A 25,795-nucleotide genomic window follows, 5' to 3' on the forward strand; every position below is an offset into this window, starting at 1 on the left:
GGGCTGCGTGCCACGGCCTGGCCTGCAGCTGTGTGCCGCCAGGGCTTTGCCCGTCCGTCCCTTCCCCGTGTCCCGTCAGGGGCTAAAACCAAGAGAGCATAGCTGCAAGCAGCTCAGCATTACACCAACGCTTGTTTAAAGCGGAAGGAAAATATATCCAAGCTTTCCTGCCGCCGTGGGGGAACCCCACGTTTGACTCTCTCACAGCACCACATTAAGCTTCGGTGCTGCTCCTCACCCATCCCAGACTCACCAGCCTTCGAGAGCTATGCTGCACCAAACGTGCTCCCCAGAGCAATCAGGCTCTCTTTCCAATGCAGAGCACCCCAGGACTGGGGACCTCAGGGTTTCTTCATCAGCCCTTCTTGCCCGCTCTGCCACAAAGGAGCAGGACACCTTCACCAGAGGATCTCGGCTAGGAGGCCAGAGCAGTGCACCAACACACCAAGCTGCTTACACAGCGGGAAGAGAGGAGACTTGGGCAGCCTCTCCGCCTACAAACACTCTCGTGGGCTTAGAAGCCTTTGAAGACCATAAGCACCTTTGCTATCTGCTGGCAGATAGCGCAGGGCTGCAGGAGGCTTTACTTACAAACTCATCAGCAAGGTGTTTCCACCACCTTTCTCCTCCTGTCTCAAAAAGGCTCCATTAAGAGCCAACCACCCTTGTACATTTTTATGTTTTATAGGGTCAACATTTCTACAGAGAATATCACATTAGAAAACATCCAGTCACATACAACATCAGTAGCAGTGCAGGAGGAAGGTTCAGCACCCAGAGCAGAGCTGGTAACGACACAGCCCAGCAAGAAATAGGAACCACTTGGCTGGGGGCACACAGGAGCTTTTAGCCGAGACTTCAGAACCTTTCTGGATGTTTCACTTCTCCTGTTTTGCCCCAAGTCCACAGCTGTCTTCAATCCATGAGGCGCACGGCCTCTCCATTACAATTACAGCACGCTTAGATTCAGGGAAGCACTGCCCTGCTAAGATATAACCAAAGCCTGGGCTCCCCGGTGCGTGGCACCACTGCCAGTGTGTCCCTGCTTTGAAACCACCACCCTCACTACCAGTCCCCGACTTACTCATCTCACTCAAAGAGAACATGAACTTTCCTCCTGGATGCAAATGGCAACATCACAAAGATTTGTTGCTTTGGGCCATACTATACAAAATCCTTACTTTGTTTTTGTTTAAAATGTTACCTTGGCTGAAAATCCAAAACAAAACAGCAACATGGAATATGGTCAGCAGTAAAATAACAGTTAGTAGAACAGTACAACAGGACAGAACACATTCACAAATGATGGGATTCCTCCTCATCCATCCCGTTGCCAGATCAGGCTGCTAGCCTCCATTGGCAGAGAGCAGAGGAACAGATCAGAACCAGCTGCCACCATACGTACCAAACTCCTATCAGAAAAGATCCACTTTTGCTCTTACGGTATAGAACAGCACGTGGGAACGGTCCCGTTCTGTACGCAAGTAACATACATAACAACAGGGGGGAGCAGATCATCTTCAGGCATTAGATGATTCGGGGAATGATTACTACACAGAGTGATCTGCAGCCTGTGAACGCATAAAGCCATTTCAGCTGTAGCTCCCAATAAAAAGTTCACTGCAGCCTCACAAGCCAGGCATCTGCTTCAGATATTCCAGTTCAACGTTAACTGCAAATTAATCCATGCCAGTTTGTTCCCCCCCCCCCCCTTAGACTTCATGTACACAGATGTCTTGAAGCTCCACTGCTCAGTGGAGTGTCGATTCATTGAGCTAGGCTTCCCTTCTGACCTGTCCACAGCTCTCGGAGCTCCACTTTGCAGCCAAGATCCCTCAGCGCAGCTTTGGCCACATCATCGCAGTCCTTGTGTGTTGCACGAGCTTCCGTTATTAGGTTCTCAGCTCCCATCTCTAAGATGGGCTGAGAAAAGTCCCGGCTCCGGGAGACTAGGTTGCGGATCAGCATGCAAGCTTGTTTCTGAGGAGAGAGGTAAATGAGAGAGATTAGCATCTTTTGTAGGGAAAGACCATTCGCGTAGGATGCTGGCATACACAAAGCAGATCTGGTTCCAACTAAAGAACCTTTTCTGGGCAACCAAATGTGAGATGCTGTAGACAGCAACAAAGTATTTCCTGGAAGAATAAAATCCATGGACAAAAGTATGGCTGCTATTTCACGTTGGAGTTTATACAACAAAACCTCCTGCTTCTGTCAGGACAGCAGCAAATCTCAAACACCAGCCAGACGATACCAAGTACTTTGTTAAATAATGCCAAGACAGACTTCTCCAGTTACAGCAGACCTACTTTTCCACCCCCTTGTATGCTGTTCCAGGCACCTTCCCTGGCACTTCGCTTAAACTACTCTTTCAGAAAATATTTTCTATGGTATTTTAATATTCTGGAGCATAAAAGTGGACATGGGACCTACTGAGACCTGCATGAGAAACTAGAGGCTAACTTCTCGCCAAGTAGGTGTTTTATTCAACTCTGGAGAGTAGATGGCAACATCTGCTAAAGGACAGGTAACATCGTAGCACAGGCTGGGTCTGAAAGAACCTATCCTCCTCCTGCTCTTTTGAGCAGCAGCAGAAGTAATGCCTGGAAGAGAAGGACAGCATTCCACCATCTCTTGAACCTGAATTCAGGTGGATTTGAAACCCAAACTGAAGTTTTGCTCTAATCACATCAGGGTGACAGATGTAGGGAGTCCTGCATTTAGATGCTGCGCTCCCAACATATTCAGAACCTTTCACTATTTGTCAAGTAAAGGACAAAATCCCAATGAAGCAGTGAACACAGCCAACACCAATCTGGCATAAATAATCAAGTGCTCTGAGGCAAATACCTGTACAGCCACTTCTCGTGGGTGTGCTTTCATAGCCTGAAGAGCTGCCAACGCCCCTCCACCTTCCATGATGACATTACAGTTCTCAGGTTTGCGCAAAGCCAACATGCACAAGGCTGCACAACCTTGCTCACAGATCTGCAAGTCAAAGGGGAGACACAATCACTAGCTGAAAATGTTGCTTTAAGGAAAACAAAAGTGTTTGGAGTTTGTTTCCTTTTTTGGCAATTTTTAAAAATTTATTTTTATTTTTTTAAGCCTCTTCCACTGAAACATCCTGCTTCTCTGGCATGTAAACCAGGTTTTACACCCCAGAGGTGTAAAACACTGCATCTAGTATCCATCTGATTCAGGAACAAGAAAAAAACCGAATATAGTAAAGGGGCCTTATCTTTACATTTACACAAATATTGCCAAAGCACACACTTAACCACTCTACAACAACTGGATGTTAAAGGTTTAATACATTGCTCAGTTGCCATGGCTTAATAACTGTACTTAGAAGGTACCTGCTCTCAGCATAAGGTGTTTATTACAAGTCAGAGCAACGCTGTGGGTTGTTCCCCCACACAAGACGAGTTACACTCATACATTGTGCAGCCCAAACCTGATCTCCATTCCCGGCCCTGGTGGGACTTCATTGGCCACTTCGGTGCGTACCTGAGGGTTGGCAAGGTGATGGCTTATAGCAAGCACAATGAGGTCCGTTCCCCCGGCGTTAACGATGGCATCTTTCACGTCATCATTACCTGCAACCGCTCGGATGGCACTCAGCACCTGCTTCACCACGTCCTGCATTCATCAAGAAAAAACAGCTTAGAAAGCTGCAGAGTTTTACAGACTTTTGAAAGCAAACCAGAACATCCCCCAGCGACTCCATTCAAACAGCTGTCATTTCCAGTTACAAACAGCAATGTATTCTCAGTCACTCACATCTTGGGCACGCTTTCTTGCTCAACAGAGTAATAAGGAACCTTTTTAGTTCGGCAGAGGTTTTCAAAGATTAAAGAATCAAACATCAATCCTGTGGGACAAGCATCGAAATCCTCTTGAATATCTTCTAGCTAGAACGGTGGAAAACCAGAAGCTAGGCTTTTCTGGGACCAAGCAGAGCTCGTGAAACATGGAGAACAGAGGAAGTAACCATGAACAAGGGGCTCAGAATTACTGCAGTCTTACCTGATGGAGCACCTGTAACCTAGTTCTGTAAACATGGCCACAAATAGGCATCCATGGTTGGGTTTCAACTTTAATTGCCTCCAAAACAATGCATAATCTAAGGCCCATTCACAGCCAGGACTCTAAAACGAAAGCCCTGCTACATTACCTCGGCTCCCAAGTACATTTTATATCACTCACTGGATGGTCGATGCAGTCAGCCAGGAGAGCCACCATAAAATTTAAGCCACCGAGGTCCACAATTTCTTGACAGAATTCATTCCTGACAGAGAGGCGAGAAAGGGTGGCACACAGTTCACTGAGAACACTGGAGTTAGCTGTGAATGCTGTAGAGGAGAGATGATGAATGGAGTAACTATGAGCAAGGAGGGCTGCTGCAGAATCAAGGTGGTTTTCTTTACTTCATTAAAAAAAGAAAACAGTAAACAGTGTATTTCACTTCATATATTAAAACAGCACAGATGACATCCTGTTCACTCCGTATCTAGACTGAGACAGAGTAACTTTTCTTGGCAAGAATGCAGCACCTTAGCAGAGATAATGTGCCTGTAAACCTGCACCGGGCAGTAAAATACTTCCTCGATAGACTGACGAATAGCTTTGATAACTGTCACCCTAGTGCTGCTGATAGCCTCTGGAGCAGTCATATTGTTTTTCTCTCTTGGGGCACATTTCATCAAAAGAATTAAACATCATTTTAGTGGTAAGTTTCTGAACCATCTCTGGGGAGCTTCAAGTTATGACAAAGCACGGTTTTGAGATAAGAAAGCACAGATGACTCAAAATTAGGATCAACAGTCATGGGGTTAATTTTACCTTTTGCAGCTTCAATGAGGACTCTTAACCCATCATTTTCCAACACAATCATTTTGGCATGATCATGAGCATGACCAAAGGGCACGCGGATGTCGTCATCAAATGTCATGATCCTGAGCGCTGAGGAGGCCGTTCGGACGACATCAGCACTGTCTCCGTGCTGGACTATAGCTCCAGTCAGAAGTGGCAGAACCCCACCTTTGACAAAGTCCTGACGATTCTGCTCGTGTTTCAGACAGGCATGCCGAATGCATCGGATCCCAGCCAGCGTCATTTCTGCATCCTCCCTATATTCTTTCAGTGTTTTTAGCAGCAGATCCTGGCCAGCTGAGTCAAGTAGGTCTGGCTGCCCATCCAAGACAGCAGACAGAGTATAAAAGGCTTTCAGCATTAAATTTCTGTCTCCTGAAGCCAACTGGCAGGCAGAGAATACCACAGAATAGGCACCATTCTGCCCAGCTAGGTAGCGGAAAGCCAGCTGTTCTTTGCACTGATCAGTGAAGACCACTAGCTGCTCGGCCATCTCAGCAAGATCAGAGTCAGCAATGGCTCTCCCAAGGGAATCTAAAGTCTAAAGAAGAGAACAAGAGTTAATTTTCCATTGAACTGTGAAGGAACAAGAGCAGTTCTTTATAGCCAAAGTTGTTTATTTATAATAATAGTCTTGTTTGAAATTCAAAATGAGTTGGGTATATCTAAAAAAGGGCTGCCTCAAAGAGCAGCATTTTGTCTTTCATGCACAGGACCCTTGGAGGAATGGGGGCTTCTCTGTGCTTCTGCCATCAATGTCGCTCCATCACTGTACACCAGTCTGACCAGCAGTGGGTGAACTGGGTCCAACCAGCACATTTCACAGGGGTCAGTGGCGTGCACGAGTATTTTTATATTCTTGCTGGTGAGGAACCGTATTCAATCTTTTCATCTCCTCTCAGAAGGCCTAGCTAACAGCTACCACTTAGGCTACTTGTATTTCTTTCTTTAAAGTTCTTCTGTGGTTTGACTTCACCTGACAACAGCAGAATCTGCTTCTAAGTTACAAAAGGCAGTCTCTGCATTTCCTAGGCACTTGAAAAGTGCCAGTTAGCTCTTTCAACTTTTATATTATTTCTGTCTTGCAGAACAGATGGGATTAACTGCTTGCTGAAGAGCTCACAAAGAAACGAGACAGAGGCAGACGTAGAAGGTATGTCTCATTCTTAGTCTATTACTTAAACTATTATATAACCCTGATCCTTAGAAGGCAACGTAAATTTGTGCTCCTACCAGCAAAATTTCATGCTTTTGCTTTTGACCATTTTCAGAGGCAGGCTGCCGCACAGCTTTCACGATGTTGCTTAGGTCAACACCTAAAAGGAAAAACAAAAACAAGATTAATATTAGCTACAGGAGCTGGGGCACAATTTGTCAAGTTAACCACAGTGAACAATGATAAACCTATTGTAAAGTGTAGATCAATGCACAAAGATGCTGAAAGGTTGCCAAAATTCTGGCTAACTATAATGGTCAAATATGTCTTGGAACAAAGCATCAATTCTAGCTAAATGTCAGTTGGGGGGGGTGAGGGGGGAAGAATTCAATTTCATTCACCAAACTGAACCCTGCAGCTTCACCTAAAGCAGATTTTCAGTCATAGTTACTCCATAAAACTAGGTTAGCATTACTAGTGTCTACATTCCACTTCACAAAGGCTTCTTCTCAACACTGGATGATCAATCTTTGCATGCAGGTTCTCTTAAATTTTAAAGGTATGTAAAACCCGAGTCTGTAATAACCTGAACTGCAAAAGTAGATGAATTTACAATACCTTGGGACTCAAACTGCTGCACGGCTTCTCTCACAGCCTCTTCTGGATCCATTTCAAATTCTGTAATGTTTTCTTGCACTGCATCATCAAACGTTTCCTGTGCAATCTGTTTCGATCCCATTTTACTGGAATGAGATTAACTACCTCCTTGTCCTGTCATTAAGACAGTTCACAATTAGTTTTGGTGCAAAACCTTCTAAGGTTAATCAGAAACAAAGGAAGTGACTTGCTCTTTTCCAAAACAAAAGCACTGAACTTGAAACCAAAAATATATAGCCAAAGGGATATTTCTGGGTTTTTTAACGGGCAGAAATACATCAATTAAAAGAACTAAGGAGGAATTTCAGAATTTGGATTGGGAGGTTGTGGCTGCTCTGCCGAGGATGGGTGTGCTGCCGTGACACGGCTCTCGCTGTACCGCGCCTGCCAGAGGGGCACGGCGGGCAGCCTGTCCGGACCCACAGGGCCCCGAGACCCAACACGGCGCGGAGCCCCTTGGCCTGACTCCCACAGCACGGACCGGTTCATCCCCGCATCCCCCTCAGCAGGCCCTGCCGGCCAGGCGGGCCCAGCCCCTCAGCCTTTCGGCGAGGCCTGCCCCAGAGAGGGCCCAGGAACCGGGCGCAGGTCCTGGAGGAGCTCCCGGACGCACAACGGGCCTCGGTTCTCCTTACGACCCACCTCTGTCCCTCGCCACCCGCAGTGCCGCTCTCTGACGGGCTCCTCCCGCCTGACAAAGAGCAGCGGGCTGAGAGAACCGACCCCACTCGGCCGCCGTACACAGCCGGCGGACACAACTCGCTCCGACCCCGCCCTCCCCTGGCCCAGCCTTCCCAATGCGCATGCGCCGGTGCAAAAACTCACGCCAATCCCCTTCACCAGAAAAAACGCGGGGCGAAAAAGAACCCGGGGTGTGCAAGTCCGCATGCGTCCTTCCCCGACCGTGCTCCCTCGCCACACACATGCGGTCAGCCGCCTTCTGCGCATGCGCGGTATGCGGCCACTTGCTGAGGGGCGCCTAGAACGCGGCGGGTGTCTCGGGGCTCCGCCGACGGAGCGGGAGGTTGCGGGTTGTCTCCGCCCGTTTCCTTTCTGCTTACCGCGCCGTCCGACCCGGGACCGCGCCCTCGCCCTCGCCGTTGGTACCGGCCCGCGCCAACGCAGCGCTGCCCCGAAACTACCCGCCTTGAGGGGATGAGGAAGCCGCGCGTGCGTCGCGACAGGGCCCGCACTGCGCCGGCGCGGCGGGGAGGGGGTTGGCGAGCGAGCGGCGTCCCGCGGGGTCTGCTGGGAGATTCCCGGGTGGCGGGGAGGCTGCGGGACCGGGGCGGGGGGCGCCGCCTCGGTGAGGGCAGGGCCGGGCCGGCTCCCGGCGGGGTCGGGCCACGGGGCGCGGGTGTCTTCTCCTCGTCTCCCTCCTCCCCGTGCCCGCGCGTGTGGCAGCGCGGAGCGGGGGGCTGCAAGCTGCTGGGGGGGGGGTCGCCCGGTGAGGGGCGGGAAAGCGGGAGGCGCCAAGGGCCGCGGCTCCCCCTCACGCTGCATTTCACCTCAAGCTGGACCGCCCCGCGCGGGGAACCGGGGGAGGGAACTGTCCGCACCCCCACGGCGTGCTCACGGGAATCCGTCCGGACCGAGCCCAGCGCGGGGCGGTCCGGGGCGCCGGGAAGGTGCCGGTAGCGTTAGCGGGAAGAACCTTCCCCGGCGTCCGTGCCCCGGTCAGGGACGGCATTGTGCTGTTTTCCTACAGGATAAAAATGGCCTCTCGGCGGATCACACGGGAGACGTTTGATGCTGTAGTGCAGGACAAAGTTAAAAGGTATCGCATGGACCGGAGTGATGCTATAGAGGACACAATCCATCATTTTAAAGGTAATGACACCCGGGTGTGATGTGCCGTGGGTTCTAACAGCTCTTCTGGTATCAGGGATGTTAGATTTCTTGCCTTCCGTTGACGTATATTTGCCTAAAATGTGTACTTGTGCTGATGTTTTTCCACATCCACTTTTATTTAAGAGGCTAGTAGCTTGGTATGACTGACACTGTTTTAATGCGGAATGGAAATTCCAGGCAAAAAAACCGAATTTCAAACAAAGGAATTCTGTTCAGGCTGCATCAGAGAGTGGGTCCGATTTCAGGGAGGTCTCCGGAGACGTCACTGCAGGATGGAATTCTGTTGCTGTCTGATAAGTTAAATAAATGTAGGAGTGCATTTGAAACCTTTGAGTCTTTGTATTTCATATTGTTGTTGGAGAAAAAGCAAAAAGCAGGACATTAATCTAGTGAATGTATACAAAACATGATCTGTAAATTCTTTTATCTTCTAAATTTGATATTTAAAATGTCTAGAAAGATAACTTGGATTACATTCATAGGAAATTGAGAGTTTTAAAATGAGATCTATTTTCTTAAAGCTGTATAAGCTCCAATGAAATAATTTCTTTTAAATACTCAATTGTTCAAGTAGTCTTTACTTTCTACTTTAACTTCTCCAATTTAACTACTGGAATTAAGGAATAGGGATTCTTGGATGCTTTGCAGGGAATGGTAGTATTTATGACTAATGTTATGTTAGATAATTGTGTATGAGTTTGTAGAAAATGTTCTTCTGTTCAACTGTGGAATTCCGACATCCAGTGTGAAAACAGAAAGTGCATGGTTTTGATATTTTTACATCTGAGAGATCCGGGTAGAAGCATTATGAGCACAACATTAGCATCTTCCAGACTGAGAAAGTTGTGAGCAAGTGGAAAATGGGGTTTATAGCAGAACTTGCGTTTCAGCTTCAGTGAGAGCAGAAGTTTTAATAAATTGTTTTGTTGTCTGTTTAGATGTTGTTAATCATTTGTTCCTTTTGCTTATTATGATTTATTCAATGCATGTAAGAAAGCAAATGGGAATATCCTAAAGTTAGATATGTGTACTGTTCTTCAGAAGTTTTGATATGTGGACCTTTGTAAATTCTAAATGTGTTTATTAAATTTTTTTCTTAATATTACTTGCAGTCCATTGGTCTATTTATGATTTTATCATTACAGCTCATTCAAGGCTAGTCCCAAGACCAAGATATGAAGACAGTTTTCATGATGATGGAAGATATACTCATGACAACGCTCAGCACCATCCCCATGATGACTGGAGTGAAGACCCTAGAGATGACTATCCAGGACCTTCTTACAGATCTGCTAGTCCTCTCGTGAGGAAGGATAACTATTACCATGAACAGTATGGCCGCCCAGCATCTCATGACCGGGAATTTGGCTGCCCAGCTTCGCGTGACCGGGAGTACGGGCGTCCGGCTTCACATGACCGGGAGTACGGGCGTCCGGCTTCGCATGACCGGGAGTACGGGCACCCAGCGTCTCGCGATCGGGAGTATGGGCGTCCGGCTTCCCATGACCGGGAATATGGACGCCCAACTTCCCATGACCGGGAGTATGGCGGCCTGGCTTCTCATGACCAGGACTATGGCCCTCCTGACTCTTGGGAATCCACTGGACCACATGAAACTGATTTTAGTTCTTCAGATATTTTAGGTGATTTTAGATCACCAGGACTCATGGAAGATGAATATGGCAACATGGAAAACCAGGAGTATGATGCGGACTTTGGAATTCAATCTGACAGCGAGTTCCGACCCCCAATACGGAGGGGCAACATTGGCAGGGGAAGAGTTCTGCGAGGAAAGCGTATTACAAGGGGTGCTATTAAAACTAAAGTATTCAAAGGAGATATCAAAATGCCCCTAAAGAAATGGAACACTAAAAAACTGCAGCCAGGCCCTGATCAGAAGCCAGCTATGCAACCTGATCAAATGCCAGAAACAGCTGAACGACCAAACCAGAGGCCGGTGACCATCCAGCGCCCTAATCAAAAGTTGCCTCTGCGACCTAATCAGAGGCCAACTATAACAACCCAGAGACCTATTCTCAGGCTCCCAAAGCCTGCACATGTTTTCAGAAATCTCAATTTTGACCTTGTGGACAAATCTGACATTTTTTCAACGTTTGGAATAGAAATTATAAAATGGGCTGGGTTTCATGCAATAAAAAACGATGCAGAATTTTCCCGGCTCTTTGGAGCTCTCTTTGAGTTAGAGACAGAAACCTGTGCAAAAATGCTTGCTTCATTTAAATGCTCCTTGAAGCCAGAACACAGAGATTATTGTTTCTTTACTATCAAGAGTTTACAACATGCTGCTCTGAAAACTCCCAAAGTGGACAATGAGTTTTTAAATATGCTATTGGACAAGGGTGCTGTGAAAACAAAGAACTGCTTCTTTGAAATAATAAAACCTTTTGATAAATACATAATGAGGCTACAAGACCGCCTCCTGAAAGGTGTTACACCGCTGCTTATGGCCTGCAATGCTTATGAATTAAGCATTAAGACGAGCGGTTTTGGTAATCCAAGAGAAATGGCTAGTGCTTTTGAGACCACTGTTTCTCTTTGTCGTAAATCTTTAGCACTTCTGGGTCAGACCTTCGCGTTAGCATCTGTTTTTAGGCAAGAGAAAATACTTGAAGCTGTAGGGCTCCAGGAAATGGCTCCAGCACCAACACTATTCCCCAACTTTGATGATTCAACATTGTTTGGAAGGGAGTACATTGAAAACTTGAAGGCTTGGCTGGAAAAGAGTGGATATCCAATTCAGATGAAAAAAACTGAGCCAGAGTCCACAGTACAGCTTAAAAAACCCTCTCCTGACACAAAAGTTAAAAGTGAGTCAACTGTTGTAAGATACTTTGCAGTATATAGTTTATTTGTCGCTAGCATTTTATCTTAATTTTTATGGTTTCATTAGGTCAGGAATTCCTAATTCTGGGAATTCCATGTAAATCCGTAGCAGTGCTGAGGCAGATAGTAAATACTATCTGTTGTAGCAATCGCTTTCAGCTTTGTGGATGAAAGCATGTCTCCTTCCTCCCCTCTCCTGCTCGTGCTTATACTTTAAATCTAGGATGTTCACCCTGTGCCCTTGGCTGCTTCAGCTGCCCTACCCTCCAGCTTCACAACTTCGAGGTAGGGAGGCCAGGACCGCAGCTGTAACTGGCTACATCACAGAGTAAGTATTTGCACATAAGCAAAGTCAGAGATGTTACCATTACCGTTTTTATCAGATGCAGGCGTATTTCTTTGAAGTTGTTTATATACTACCATCTCTAGGAATACTATCTCTTCTACTGTACTAGGCCATCTAGTTCCTCCTCTCTAAAGCATTCTTACTCATTACTATACTCATCTTTTTTTTTCCTAATTGACCTTCTGATACTTTTGCAGGGAGGTCTTGTAACACTGACACTGAATGGCTAATAATTTGGAACACACCCCTTCAGAGTAGTGCTCAGATACATTTATTTTGCACCAAATCCTTTTGGTGCAATAAGTAATTGCCTTTTAAAGGATGGCTTAACTTGCCCAGGATGGCAAAGGATAAGTTTCTTAAATCACAGTGCTTCTCGTAATAAACTGTTCTAGAATTTAAGTTGAATTGAGAAAACGGTCAGGAAGTTTCTGAGGTTTCCTTAATTTGTTCTAGTAGTAAGTGCAACCTTTTTTGTATTAATACATTGAAAAACTGCAAATGTGTGTCAAAGAATAAAGATGACGACATATGGATATTCTGTTGATGAGAATAATACGATGACTGCATTTTATTTCTTCCTACAGTCCCACAGCGAGCTGACCGGAAAGTTGTAGAGACAATTGAACAGCTAGTGAATAGCATTGTTTCAGGAACCTTGTCTGCCAAAGAGAGAAATGCTCAAAAGAACTGTCCTGAATATTGGTAGGTGTGTTTGAACAGTATGTTGTAATACTACTCTCTGATGAAGCTATGTGGAATATATTCTATTAAATTCAGGATTTCATTTCAATGGCTGTAAGATCAAAGCCTATTCTATATTTAATCAGACTTTTTGAAAATGTTTCCTAAGCTAATTGTACTTCCCGATATCCCTGGAAATTGTCCTGTTGCTTCTGTTTTGTCTAGTAGATCATGTTCCTTTTGATCTGTTAATAATGACTGCATGTCAATCCAAATCCAAGAATTTAAAAGCAATTTCAGTTTACGAGCTGAAAATAGTAAGCAAATGTAGTTAACATAAACACACAGTAAGGTAACAGACGTATGGATCTAGTGTTTTGTGAATAATGTTGGAAAAGGAAAGCTGAGACACTTCCAAGTGTAATGATCTTTTAATATGACAGTATCTCTTCATGTGTGAATTGCAGCATAGCTGATTAATTATTAGCCAAATGATTTATGTCAAAACCCTCCATCATTTATTTGCTTGGCATGCTTTACTTACTGCTTCTGAAGTGGAGTTAGCCGTTAGTCTGAGAAAAACCTATGGAGGCTAACGTTAATGTAGCAACTTGTGTATACCCCTGGAAAAAAGGATCGGTTGCTACTGAGTTTCTGATCTGAGAATTTGAGATTAGTTGTGCTTTCATTTTATTTATATGATTTTTATTTAGGTTCTTATCTGATGAAGATAGTCTAGAATACAAGTATTACAGACTGAAGTTATCAGAGATGCAAAGGCGGACATCATCTGGAAAGGAAGCGGGTGGTGAGGGCAGAACACTAGAAGAATCCGCAACAGAATCAGTCAGGGCTATGTTGTATGCCAGAAGAGTTGCAAGTATTAAGAGAAGGCTGTTTAAAAGAAAAAGGTTTGGAATTATCATGCAACGTAGTATTCGAGGAAGGAAGGTGAGGAGAGCGACCATAGGAACGCAGACTGTGCTTTCAGCTGGTACAGTGCTGAAGCACCAGGACAAGCATCTTCAAGGTTCAGTCCAGTCAAAGTCTTCTGTATCAGAAACCAGCCTGTCAGAGAAGAATTCTTCCCTGGATACAACCTCATCCTCACAATGTGCCACCAGTTCAGAGGGGTGTCTGCCAGCAGAAGAAAGGGCAGATTCTGAGGATTTATTAGCATCGCCTGAACTTTTCCCACCATTGTCCTCTCACTTTCCTGATGGTAAGTGAAGATTCAAGATTAGATTTTAAATTGTAAGTTACATGAGAAAAGAATTGCATAGAATGTTCTGCTGGAAATTCTAAAAATCATTTATGCTGCTAAAGTAGAGAGTTCTCGACTGTATTGACGTTCCGGTGATGCAGATTTTCATGAAGCCGTAGATAACGAGCATTCTGTTTCTTGCAGTGGATGCTAAAACAATGCAAACTGCTGAGAAGCTTGCCAAGTTTGTTGCTCAGGTAGGACCAGAAATTGAGCAGTTCAGCATAGACAACAGCGCAGATAACCCAGACCTTTGGTGAGTAATGTACGTGTTTATCTGCATGAATGGGCTGATAAGAAAAATCAAAATGCATCTAAACAATTACTAAGGAGATATCTTTTTATTGTTTGTTGAGAAGTATGCTTTTATTCAATGTGTTTAGGAACAGAGGATTTTGAGCAATACTCCCTGTTGTCCTTCTCAGCACCCCCATTAATGGTGAATATCTGAAATACCTAAGAAAGAAAAACACTTCTCCCAAATGCATACATGCACTGTACATGCATTTTTTTTCTTTTATATCTTAAGTAATCAGCTTGCATCTTGAAACAATGTTCTGCCAAAGTATTTTCAATCTCGGGGGGTTTTGTTGTTGTTAAGCGAGGCTTTGATTACAATGACCTAAGTGCTCTAGTGTAAATTAGCACAGGTTTTTCTGTCTTAGTCATACTGTGCCAACAAAAATGGAGCCCTATTATCTCTTCTGTCTCTCAGAATCAATACACCTATTTCCACATAGACCCCGTGACTGAAATTTGGAAGACCTGAATTCTCTTCTGGGGTCTGTTGTTTGCCTTCTGGGTCATCCAGAGCTAGCATCGTGTCTTAGTTTCTCCATCTATGTAGTGAAGATAATTTTACTGAATTCTTTACAACACAGTTTGAGAAGTGCTGATAAAAAGCAGTCTGTAAGAATTGAGGAGAATGCTTGCTGTTCTTAGTACATGTTGTTGGGGAATCCTACAGTTTTTGAATGGAATGACCATTCAAAAAATTAATGAGAGATTTTTCTCATGTCTTGCTTCATGCTAGCTAAAGAAAATCTCTTCCTGATATTATTTTCATTGTATTTTTTGCTCAGGTTTCTACAGGATCGAAACAGTTCTGCTTTCAAATTTTACCGAATGAAAGTCTATGAGTTATGTCCATCTATTAACTTCAGTGCAGTGTCAGAAGCAACTGATGCTGGGGAAAGTGCTAAACCTGAAGAGAGAAATTTGGATATTTCGGAAGAGGAAGAGGATGAAGAAGAGGAGGAAGAAGATAACGAGGAGGAAGCTGAGTTTGAGGAGGATATCTCCCAGCCTTTGGAAGAGATGGAGCAAGCAGAGGAGAGAGAAGAGGATGACATCTCAGCAGGTAGAAGTGTGGAAAACCTAGCTGAAGAGATGATTTCCAAAACAGGAGAGGAAATTTCAACAGGTGAAATGCAGCTAGCCACATCATCTGATGGTGCTATACCAAATCTGTCGACACAGGCATCAACTCCTGCCCCTGGTACCCTATTTCCTCGCAAACGAATCAGCAGCAAGTCTCTGAAAGTTGGTATGATTCCTGCATCTAAAAGGATTTGCCTCATAGAAGAACCAAAAGGTGAGTGTTACTTAAAAGATATTTTGTAGGTATCAGTAGAGAATTCCTGATTTTTATGTACTTTGTTACTGACTGTTATTGGCTAAAAGAATTACAGCTCTTTAATAAAAAAATGAATACAATGTTCACTTTAAAGGTTCATTTAACTGACAAAGGAGAATCTGAATAAATTGTGTAACAGTTGTTGGATTATAGTACAATAGCAAAGTGTGTGTCAAACGTCATTCCTCAAATATTCTCTAAGTATATGTGAATGTTATCCTTTCTCTGCTGCTTAAAAAACTCACAGTAGTAGTTTTTGCAGGGTTTATTGTATCAGTGTATGAAAGGTTTAACAGACTTAAGTGTAGCACTGAACATATTTTGAGTGTTTTGCCAAATCTATTTAGACTTTGGATTGGCCTGTCAAACTTTGTCAATATGGCCACAGTGGGGGTGGATCATGATATTCTAAGAATTTAGAGATAAGTAGCTTAAATCTGATTATATGTGCTTTGCAGGTACTTTAACAAATGTCTTGTCTTTGCATAATGATTTTTCTTGCTGAACATTGTCATTTGTGCTATTGAAATGATATAAAATAACCTCATTTAAGTCCAGTCTGAAATTTCTCTCAGTATTACAGAAGCTCAGGGAAATGAAAGATCGAAAGTCCTTATAGTATATCATCCATCAGTGTGTTGCTGGCATATGTCCAAAACTAAATACATGCATGTACTAATTACCTTTTTTTGTGGTGGTGGGGAAAAATCTTACAGTTTCTTTTCTTTTTTCTTTATTCTGATCTATCTTATTGGTTCTGATTTTAGGCCAAGGCATTGAGTTAGTCCCACTTGAGATGTACTTTTGGAGTTCTGTATTAAAAATGTTTTTCTTTACAGCTGAATTTTTGTTTTTGATTTGACTTACAGTGCATGAACCTGTGAGAATTGCTTATGATAGGCCTCGTGGTTGCCCAGTTACAAAGAAGAAGAAGGTAAAGAAGTCTTGTGGTTTGCTACTGCATTCAGAGGCTGTCTCTCTCCAAGAGACAGCCTCTGAAAACGTGGCGTTGTCGTAAAACCAAATTAAAACCTGAAAAGGCCTGATCCTGAAAAAGGCTAGGCTAAATCTGAGGAGAGCCATGGCTCCTGTTGTCTTTTAACTACCTGTGTCAAAATTAAACATTTTTACGATCAGAGCACTATTGAACAGTGCTGTGTTAATCTTGTCTTCTATTTTTAAAAAAATAAAGAAATCAGTGCATTGCTGTCTGGATAATATGTTGTAATTTTCCAAAATTGGTGAAATGTGATTTGACCCCTTCTGTAATAGGGAATCAGTTATCAGATCACTCAGTACTTGTTATTAAAAATCATAAATAAATTTTAAAATACGAAGGTGTATTCTTTACTATTTTAATAATGTAATTGAACAGTTTGAGAACCTGAAATACTTTTTTTTTTTTAAACTAGCAAGGCAGATATTTACTCTTTGATAGACTTTTTCTGTGTCGCTAGTGAACCACTGCTTAGAAGATACATTTCTGTATATCCAGAAATTGAAACACGCTTGTCTTACAGGGGGGCGGATTGAGGGATTTTAAAAATGTGATTGCCCTGTATAACAAAAAAAACCCCTTTGTTTTTCTCTTTTTTTTTTTTTTTTCCTCTCCATAGAAACCAAAAGATTTAGAATTTTCACACAAGAAACTGACAAACAGGAATGTGGGCTTCCAGATGCTTCAGAAGATGGGCTGGCAAGAAGGACATGGCCTTGGTACACGAGGAAAAGGAATCAGAGAGCCTGTAAAAGTGTATGTAATGGGAACACACTACAGAAATTTGACAGCTCTGGAAAAGGCTGGGATTCTAATAGTAACTATGTTTATCTAACCCACCTAGATGCGGCCAGTTCATTGTTTTGTTTCCTCCTTGACATTAGCCTCTGGCCTCAGCAAAGTTGAGCGTGGAGACTTCCCGCATTTTTCTGGCCAGGCTGGGCAAAGTCTGGTCTGGAAGGTGGCTGTTTTTTGCCATCCAGTTTGACATCACTGAAGGCTGCAGCATGAATGCTGCAGTGTATGGACAGTTTCTAAAGATATATGGGTGCCCCTGTTCTTCAGGAGGTTTTGTTTAGGGTATTTAGATTTTTTTAACACATAGTATTATCCTGGGAATCTTCTTGCTACCATGCCAGGTACATAATATATAAATAGACTTTAGGAATATCATACACAGTACTCCTACGTTTAGGCAACAAATTTATTTTCACTCTAATTATGTGATTCATTCCACTGCATAGTGGAAGAGGTAAGTGCATCTGCCAGAAGGTAAGTGTGCTTTGTCCTTTAAAATACACTTTTGTTTTTGAATCTTCCATTTTGTCTTTCAAAGTTGCTGTATCCAGTGTCCACTGCTGCTAGCGCAGAGAATGGTTAGTATCTCCTTCAACTCCCTGACTGAATAAGGAGGCAGAAACTATGTGTTTTTCTCTGAACCCATATGACAAGCTTTCTAGTCCACACACATAGTCTGTGGTTTAACAGTTGTCTTTCTCCAGGGATTTCTTTGTTCTCTTCATGCCGTGAACAGTATTGGTCATTTTAGTTGGTGGGATACTTCTGGTTGTTTGCTTTCTTTTTTCCTTAGTGGTCCCTGTGGTCCAGTGGCCATAACTATATTTTCTATATTTCCTTCTTCAGCCATAAATGGACAATGAGAAAGCAGCTTATTTGGCCTGTAGCTCTCTTGTGTTTGCCAGTGTTAAAACCTTGGTTCTTGACCTCAAAACTTGTTGGGACCAAATATATGAGTAATTTTTTTGTTTCTGTAGCTCCTGGCACAAGTTCTGCTGCACAGCTAACCATGAGCTATTTAATTGTATCTGATCTGACAGTTAGCCAACCACATTCTAAAAGTTTCTGGCCATCTTTAAGAACTGCATTTTTAATGTGTCAAAACACAGTTTTTCCAGTTTTTTTACCCTTGTAAAGACACCTGCCAAGACTAGTGAAGAACTGCTCTCTGTACCTCTTACAAAAATTTGTTGGCCTTTTCTGTAGTGTAGAGAGAATTCCATATTATTGATTATTGTCATGGCATGCACCTCTGCTTGCTTTCCCATCCAAGTCCTTCTTTGGGCAGTACTTTGGGACAGTCTCGGTGAGGATGAAACCGGTGCAATTTAACATTTTGCTTTCTCTTCTTAGTTGCTTTGATACAGTGCAGGGTTGGGGTTTTTTTAATTTGGTAATTTGTAGCCTCTACTCTTTCCTGCTCTTTGAAAACTACCAGCTCTTTTAATGATGACTTGTTTAAAAGTCCACGTGCTGTCTAATTTCATTCTGTGAGCAAAAGGGGATGGGATTAATAATTGGAGACACTCCAGTTCTAGTGTAGAGCATATCTTGATCATTATAGAACACTGATATTTAAAACTGATGTATTCAGGCATATCAGTTGTTACACAAAGAAACGTGAGGCCCTTTTTTTTGTTAGGAAAGCTTAAAGCTTGTCTTTGGCTGTGAGAGCAAGTCATATTTGCAAGTTTGAATAGATTTTTATTTACGTTACTGTAAAAGATACGTGGTGACTCCTTATGGAAGTGATGGGTCCAGAAATTTTAAATGGAGTTTCATGTTAGTCTTGTGAGCTGTTCCCTGTCTTGAGAACTAATTTGTCACAGCTATGGGTCTGACCAATTTCATGGTTCAAGAGACATTTAAAAAAAAACAACAACAAAAAACCCAACAAAACTAAAACACTTTAACTGTCATTTAAAATGTAACTTAACTTGATCATACAGCTGCCAAGTCAGACTATGTACCATTCAGAAGGAAAAACAGCACCCAGGGTTTCTACTGTGGACTGTAAAGTTGAATTTGCTTTTTAGAGCCTGTGAATATTCTTTTAGAATTGTGCAACAATCTACTTGGCTTAAGTGGACCTATTCTTACAGAAATTGGATAAGAATAATTTTTCTTATTCTACTTAAGGTTCTCAGATTTTTACCCTGATAGCACGACAATCCCAATCTCAGTACATGGGGGAATCTAAATTTTCTTACTTCGCATAATGAAATCTTTAACAGATAATACTACTGTAAGTGACCTGGTGGATAAAACTCATACAGAGGATCATTCCTGTGGTAGAGTTTTCATTAATCTTAGCTTTGTAATGCCAACGTTCTATGCACATAGCCTGGAGCAAGAGATGGGTTTTAATTATTTGTATCTCTGCATTCCTGTGTCATCCTCTCCATCCACTTCCAGGGCAGAAAGTTGTTTTGATATTGTTGAGGCCTGTCTGCTTCTGTTCGCATGTTTGGATGAAGAGAGATGAGTTAACGATTCATTTTTCTTGGAAGGGCAGGAGCTCCAGGTTTTGTCTATGGTACGCGTCCTACAAGACTTCAACTTGCTTTGGGTGCTAGAAATTTTAAGCAAGCAGTGTTATGGTCCCTTGGTGACAATTCCATCTTTTATCCCGAGCTACGTGGTGTTTCCTACTCATTCCTCAAAGTCTCTGACTTCTGTCATTTCTTAAATGTAAGAAATAAGGCAATTTTTGCCATCTTTTCAACAAGGATCCTCTCTACCATGAATAAAGTGGTTAATACAAGAGTTCATGTAAGAATTCAATTTGTCAGATGACTATTTCTTCACTGCTCCCTTAATATCATAGGAGCGTTTTCTTCTGGTGGGTATTTGCATGGGTAACGGGAGGTGGGAATTGTTTTATCGTTGATCTGGTGTGCCAGGTACCAAGCCTCCGCTCCCCTTCTCCCCCAAATGAAGCAGAATTACTCTCCACCTGAATTGTGTCTATGTTGGAAGCTATTGTTTAGATCTCTTCTGCACGTTGTCAAATGTAATGGAAACAGAGTGTTCTAACTATTCATTTTACTCCCTAGGGGTGCTACCTCTGCAGGGGAGGGCTTGGGTGTTGCAGGGGAAGAAAATAAAGAAGATGCATTTGATGTTTTCCGTCAAAGAATGATACAAATGTACAGGCAGAAAAGAGCAAGTAAATAGGTATGTGCAATGGACACATCTGGTTTGAATTCCTGCAAACATTAAAATACCAGGGGTTTTTAAGTCTTCCTTTACCAAGAAAATATTACTGTTTCCATGAGTGTATCTGGCTTCTTAGCATTTCATGAAAATCCAGACCTACGTTGAACTGCTTTGAACTGCTGAATTACCCCAAATCTTACTTTCTAGGTTTGGCATAAGAGACTCGCTCACTAGGAAGTGCACGGATATGCAAAGGCTGCTGTGTGAAAGATCTTCAGCAGAGTATGCCAGTATGAAGAACACTTTGTTCTATAGTAGTGGACTTGAATACTAATGTATTAAAACATTTTCCAAGATTGAAGTTAGTCTTGTATTTAATTGTGCAAGCTAACAACTTGAATGTCACCTTCTGAGGAAGAAACAACTGATTTTGTTCTCGGAAGTGCCTGTTTACCTCTCTCTTTGGCCAAATTTGCCTGTTTTGTGATGAGATGGCTTACCAAAAAATGGAATAAGCAACATGAAAACTATGACTAGCCTGGTTTGGCTCTGATCCTTTCTGAAGCCAAGAATCTTCTCAAATTCAGATCTTCTTGCAAGGCAGTTCAGATTTTATTTTACTACATTTTATTGATGGGCTAATCTTCTGATCTACTTCTGGAGTCTGCATAAAGCAATTTCCTTTCCTCCATACGCCATTGTAAGAAGAGTACCTACGTGCTTATTTTGTACAGCATTCTAGACTTTAAGTGTAGGATGAATAACTGAGTTCATCTGAGTCTGAGAACACTAAACTCTTCCTTGAAAACCTTGGCTGCTCAGGTTTTTCATTGTAATGAACAAGTAGTACATGTTTTAAGTGTACACAAATTTGCAGTTCTTCAACAGATTCTTGAATAATTTCTTTCCTTCTTAAAGAAGTTTAAGCTGCGAGCAGGTGAAATTCATATGTTTGCAGAAAACACTGAAGAAAATACTTGGAAGTCAGATATTCAGAAGTCATCTGGAAGTGGATCATCAGTTTTATAAGACCATCAGTTTAGAGAGTCATTTCTGTTTCTATTAAATATTCGCTTTGCGGAAGTTCTTTTATTAAAAAATCCCAAGAAATAAGACAAAAAAGCTTGTACTTTCAAGGGACTATTCCAGAACTTACTGAAAGAGAAGACTGGATTAATCTACTGTGCATTACCCAGCTGCTTGGTGAAGCAGTTCTGAAGACATGAAAGATTTAGCAGTGTTACCACAAGTAAACGTTCACGGTCTGATCATTCATCTTTTCCCAACTTGCACATTGATAAGGGATCTGTGACTGGATTACTGAAAGTGACACAGCTTAATATCGCACTTTTTAGTGTACTCATTCTCCATCATTACCTTTCTAAAACTAGTCAGAAGTCTTTACTTGAATGTTACAGTACCAAAACCTACTTCACTGAAGTTCTCTTTAAAGAGTTTATCTTGAGCTGATGCATGTTTTGCTTACTAGGAGTGAGTGCTGTCTTGCTGATGTTTTCATCCTGCGCCATGCTTCTTGTAGAGCAAAAAGGTCCGTGGTATACCACTAACAGCACCCCACAGTAATGTGGCAGCATCTCAAGTTCCTAACTGACAAATATGTAAGAAAATGTGTTCTTCAGTTATCAACTTGCCTGTGCCTGCTGTTTAAAAGAACAAAATGATATTCTTTCTTCATTAAAAACCCTGCTGGTTGAAAGGGAGTGTCTTCATTTTCATTCTGTTGCAACAAACTTTTCCTTGCTTGTAACAACCAGTTTTAGTTCATGAATGCAAGTTGGTTTTATTTTTTTCTTTTCTGTATGGGTCTTTGAAACCATGGAAACAAAATCATGTTGCAGTGTAATTTTCTGATCACTCAGTCTTAGTTGCCTTGAAGCACATAATCACCAAATAAAACCACGATGGCAGGTATAGAAAAATATGCTGGTAGTTCTGTTTTTCCATGAACATCATGTGTGTCTTTGCCTTTACACTACAAGAAGTTGAAGCATGAAGGCTATAAATACAAATAAGTTTATCTGTCAGACTTGATTAAGGACATTTGATAGCCCAAACGTTTCTCTTAGGCTTCACTTGGAGATATTTAAAATCCTTAAATGTTTTGGACCGCAGGCTACTTAAAGATCATCAATTACAGTATTTGGCAGTGTGTGTGCACTTGTTAAGTTCCTATTTGGGTGTGTTCTTCACTGCCCCTCTTTCCTTCCTGTGCCTAATTCGCAGTTACGCAGTGTAAAGCTTGAGCCTTTTGAAAAGATCTCTCAGTCACAGTCTGGTTTGGAATGACACTCCTGAACCAATATTGTTGGTCTCCGATTTATTTCTCAGACCCACTCAAAGGGTTTAGCTTTTCTTTTAGTTTCATTGATGAAGCTGCCAGTGTTGCTGTTCCCAGTTTTTATTTCCCTGCAAACTTATGGTTCACCTTCTTCGTTCACATTTACATTTTGGAAGGATTCTTGATTATACGTTACGCTATTTCCAGAAAGGCACAAGGCGAAGTGGAGTTTCACACTAGATTGAAATCCACTCTCTCGGACCCAGATCAGCACTCTGTGCTGATTTAACTGGAGTTTGTTGGGCATAGTACCGTTCGGGGTGCATTTGCTAAACACCTACTCACCCAATCTGGGAGAATTGTTGGAATCCAGATTGGAAAATGGTACTGTCCTTTCTGAGTGCAATTCAATTTAGAGTATAATGCTGTCTTGAGAATAAAGGAGAACAATGGGAAAATCTTAATCTGCTACCCTGGATGACTGTAGTATGGTCTGTCTTTCTTGTGCCAAACTTTAATTTTGGACAAGATATCAGCAGAGCAGTACTGGTGCTGAGATTCCAGTGTTGCTCTCAAGTGGGTTACCGTTTGCCACTTTTATCTTGTTTTACCAAGAGATGACCTTACGTTCCTTTTGCAAAAGGAATTTCCTTTTATTTTGACCTGCTTTTGCAGGCAGCTCTGATTTGAAAATTTTAAATACTTGTACATGTGAAACATTTGTTATGCAGATACATTGCCTTGTTTAAAGTTTACTAGCTTCTTTTCTGTTATTTTAGTTCCAGGCTCTCTTCCATGAAGACTGCAAGCTTCAGTGAACATGTTAACTAACTTCAGTGGTGTGTCTACTGTCTTTTGGTTGGTTTTTTCGCTATTAATCTTGTAGAGCAATTCGCTAGTTTCTGTTCCGTGCAAATTGGCAGTAGTGCTAAGCTAGTAACAATTAGACGCTTATGTTATTGGGTAACTGACATTTCTTTTTAGTGTAATTAAACATGTTAGCATTGTTAATCTTTTAATATCTGCAATAAATGTAGAACTAAACAATTTTCTGGTTTAAATGTTTTGCTTGTGAATTTGGCCATTTGTAAGAGATATGCATCATTTTGGCACTGACAAGTGGAATTGAGATTATGCAGTGTTCTATTAGCGTAAAGCAGGATTTTATAGTGTATGAGGGAAGGAAGGTCCCTCTGTTTCCGTGCTGCTAAATGTCTCTGTTGAGAATACGCACTAAATCATTTCTTAGTTACTTTTTCATGTGGCTTCTAGTGCATTAAGTCCATCCCCAACAGCATTCCTTTCCACATGAACGCCAAAACCGTTGTGCCCCAGTTAGAATGCAAGAGTTTTTCCCTTTATTCCATACCCAAGGAGTTAGTTGTCTTTCTGATTTTCTTGGTATACTGACTTTAAAACGGCAAAACTTTCTCTTTCCATTTGTGCGTGGTTTACTGTTGCCTTTAAATTCAAATTCCTTTTTTAGACAGGATATGAGGAGGAAAATTGCAACGAACTGAAATTTAACACTGGTGCAGCCGCCTTCTATCGAGAGGTAAAGTGAGAGTGTTCATTTGCAAAAGTTACCAGCCAGGTCTGCCCCTTGCTTTTATACTGACAACTAGGAAAAAGCTTTACAGAGGCAACTTCAAGCCCTGGCTACACCTTTTTCCTCCTTTTCCTTCAAAATTTTACTATATGTAAGGACCTGGCTCTAGAAGAAAGGATGTTTGCTCTCGTTGGAGAGAAATGAGGAGATCCCCATTTTGGGGGAGGTGCCCTAACAGAGTGAGAGAACTTCAGTGATAATACGCTGCTTGGAGTAATTGTGTTGGACTAATAGAGATGTTTTCTTTTTTTTTTTTTTTGCCTTTATTTGGTGTAATACCAATGACATTCTTCCTATTTATTTGTTTTGTTTGTGTTGCATTTTTTTTTAGAAGACACTACAGTATACAGTGTGAACACTTAATCTGTGCTGTTACTTTTCAAAATCATCGTACAGTATTTTTTCTATTGATACTTTGTTCTGCTTTAAAGTGAATCCTGATTTATTGTGCCCAAAGAAAGTCTGGACTCAGAAATTCAAATATTGATATTTTGCATTGTTTTCTATCCTACAAGCAAGTATATTTTCTAATTAAAAAATGGATTCCTGAAAGTCCTGTATCACCTTTAATTCTGCATATCTCATGACTGAGTGGCCAATCACAACCAGACTCTAGATTTGAGCAATAATAAACACCTTAAATGAGAATATGCTCAAAGAACAATAGGGTACTTCTGGCATAAATAGTTTTTGTGAACCTTGTTAAGTAGGTAACTTGCTGAATTGCAGCAAGTGTGGAAAATGTTTGCATTATCTGTGGGCAATAAAGTTACTGCTGTTTAAGAAAGCGCTAGCACACAGTGTGTTCTCTTCAGCTTTTTGTGCCTAATTCATGTCGCTGGAAGGTTGTGCTAATTTCCTTGGAAATTATTTCTTAGGCAAGACTTTGCTTTGAAGGGGAAGTCATATTTCATTATCCTGCCACTAGGTAGTAAAGCAATAGTAAAGCAGCAAAGACAGAGCAATAGAATCTCATTTTTAAAACCGCTGCCTCTTTGGCAGAAGTTCGTTACCAACAATTGATTCGTGGGGTTAACAAAAGTTCTGTCTTAGAACAGTTTACAAGACCCATTTCAGAAACTGCAACTCTTGCTGGATGGGAAATGAGACTTTTGAAAAACAATCTGAAGCGCGACATCATTGTGAGGTCACACAACACATACATGCAAAGAGAATCCGTAAGTTCTGGCTCTATTTGATGCCTGTGTGTTATTCACCCATGGCAGCGGGAGGAACTGTTAGCAGGGGGAGTTCTGTGAAGTTCTGCTCTGGGCGTACCCCGAGCACCGCAAGCCCAGGGTTCATTTTGCGGTTCGGTCCTGGGGATGAAGTCACGCAGAGGATGCAGCTCAGTGCTCAGCTGCGTGTGCGCTAACGTGCGTGCATCTCCCTAAGTCACAGAAAATGACTAGAAGTCCTAAATCTGGTAAAGGGTTTACGGTGGGAATCTGACATGGGACAGTGGCGGGGGGGGCAGGCTTCCCCGTGAGGCTTCTCCGTAGGTCTCGGTGCAGCCCCTACCCTCGGGGGGGTCCGCACCGCCACTTCACAGCAGCCATCTCCCCCGCGAGTCCCCGGTACCGAATGCTCCTTCCCCCACGCGTGTGTCGCGGCTCTGGC

General features: G+C 42.5%; 2 protein-coding genes across 11 annotated transcripts; one reads left to right on the forward strand and one right to left on the reverse strand.

The window, feature by feature from the left end:
• Positions 1 to 665: 665 nt before the first annotated feature.
• ARMC6 (armadillo repeat containing 6) lies at positions 666 to 7,886 on the reverse strand. Of its 2 annotated transcripts, none has more exons than XM_054805854.1 (8): positions 7,750 to 7,886; positions 6,650 to 6,802; positions 6,109 to 6,191; positions 4,846 to 5,416; positions 4,210 to 4,355; positions 3,511 to 3,642; positions 2,851 to 2,988; positions 666 to 1,980 (listed from the first exon to the last, which is right to left on the reverse strand). In XM_054805854.1, exons 2-8 carry the CDS (start codon positions 6,768 to 6,770, stop codon positions 1,768 to 1,770), a joined length of 1,404 nt encoding a protein of 467 aa, XP_054661829.1. In that variant the 5' UTR covers positions 6,771 to 6,802; positions 7,750 to 7,886; the 3' UTR covers positions 666 to 1,767. The 2 variants fall into 2 exon arrangements, with proteins under 2 accessions (XP_054661829.1, XP_054661830.1); XM_054805855.1 differs by lacking the exon at positions 7,750 to 7,886 and adding an exon at positions 7,331 to 7,480.
• Positions 7,887 to 8,006: 120 nt separating this feature from the next.
• Positions 8,007 to 25,501, forward strand: SUGP2 (SURP and G-patch domain containing 2). 9 transcript variants are annotated; one of them, XR_008574316.1, is made up of 11 exons: positions 8,007 to 8,518; positions 9,685 to 11,367; positions 12,317 to 12,434; positions 13,127 to 13,635; positions 13,822 to 13,933; positions 14,760 to 15,271; positions 16,183 to 16,247; positions 16,930 to 17,066; positions 23,346 to 23,424; positions 24,053 to 24,121; positions 25,229 to 25,501. XR_008574316.1 is itself a non-coding variant. In XM_054805851.1 (10 exons), the coding sequence occupies exons 1-9, from the start codon at positions 8,404 to 8,406 to the stop codon at positions 23,395 to 23,397; spliced, it is 3,303 nt and encodes a 1,100-aa protein (XP_054661826.1). In that variant the 5' UTR covers positions 8,007 to 8,403; the 3' UTR covers positions 23,398 to 23,424; positions 24,053 to 25,181. The 9 variants fall into 9 exon arrangements, 5 of the variants coding, with proteins under 5 accessions (XP_054661826.1, XP_054661823.1, XP_054661824.1 ...); XR_008574317.1 differs by lacking the exon at positions 25,229 to 25,501 and adding an exon at positions 24,507 to 25,181; XR_008574315.1 differs by lacking the exon at positions 25,229 to 25,501 and adding an exon at positions 20,165 to 20,285 and having other exon boundaries at positions 8,008 to 8,518; positions 24,053 to 25,181.
• Positions 25,502 to 25,795: the final 294 nt, after the last annotated feature.

This window comes from Grus americana, chromosome 28 (assembly GCF_028858705.1).
Source record: "Grus americana isolate bGruAme1 chromosome 28, bGruAme1.mat, whole genome shotgun sequence".
Lineage (NCBI taxonomy): Eukaryota > Metazoa > Chordata > Aves > Gruiformes > Gruidae > Grus > Grus americana.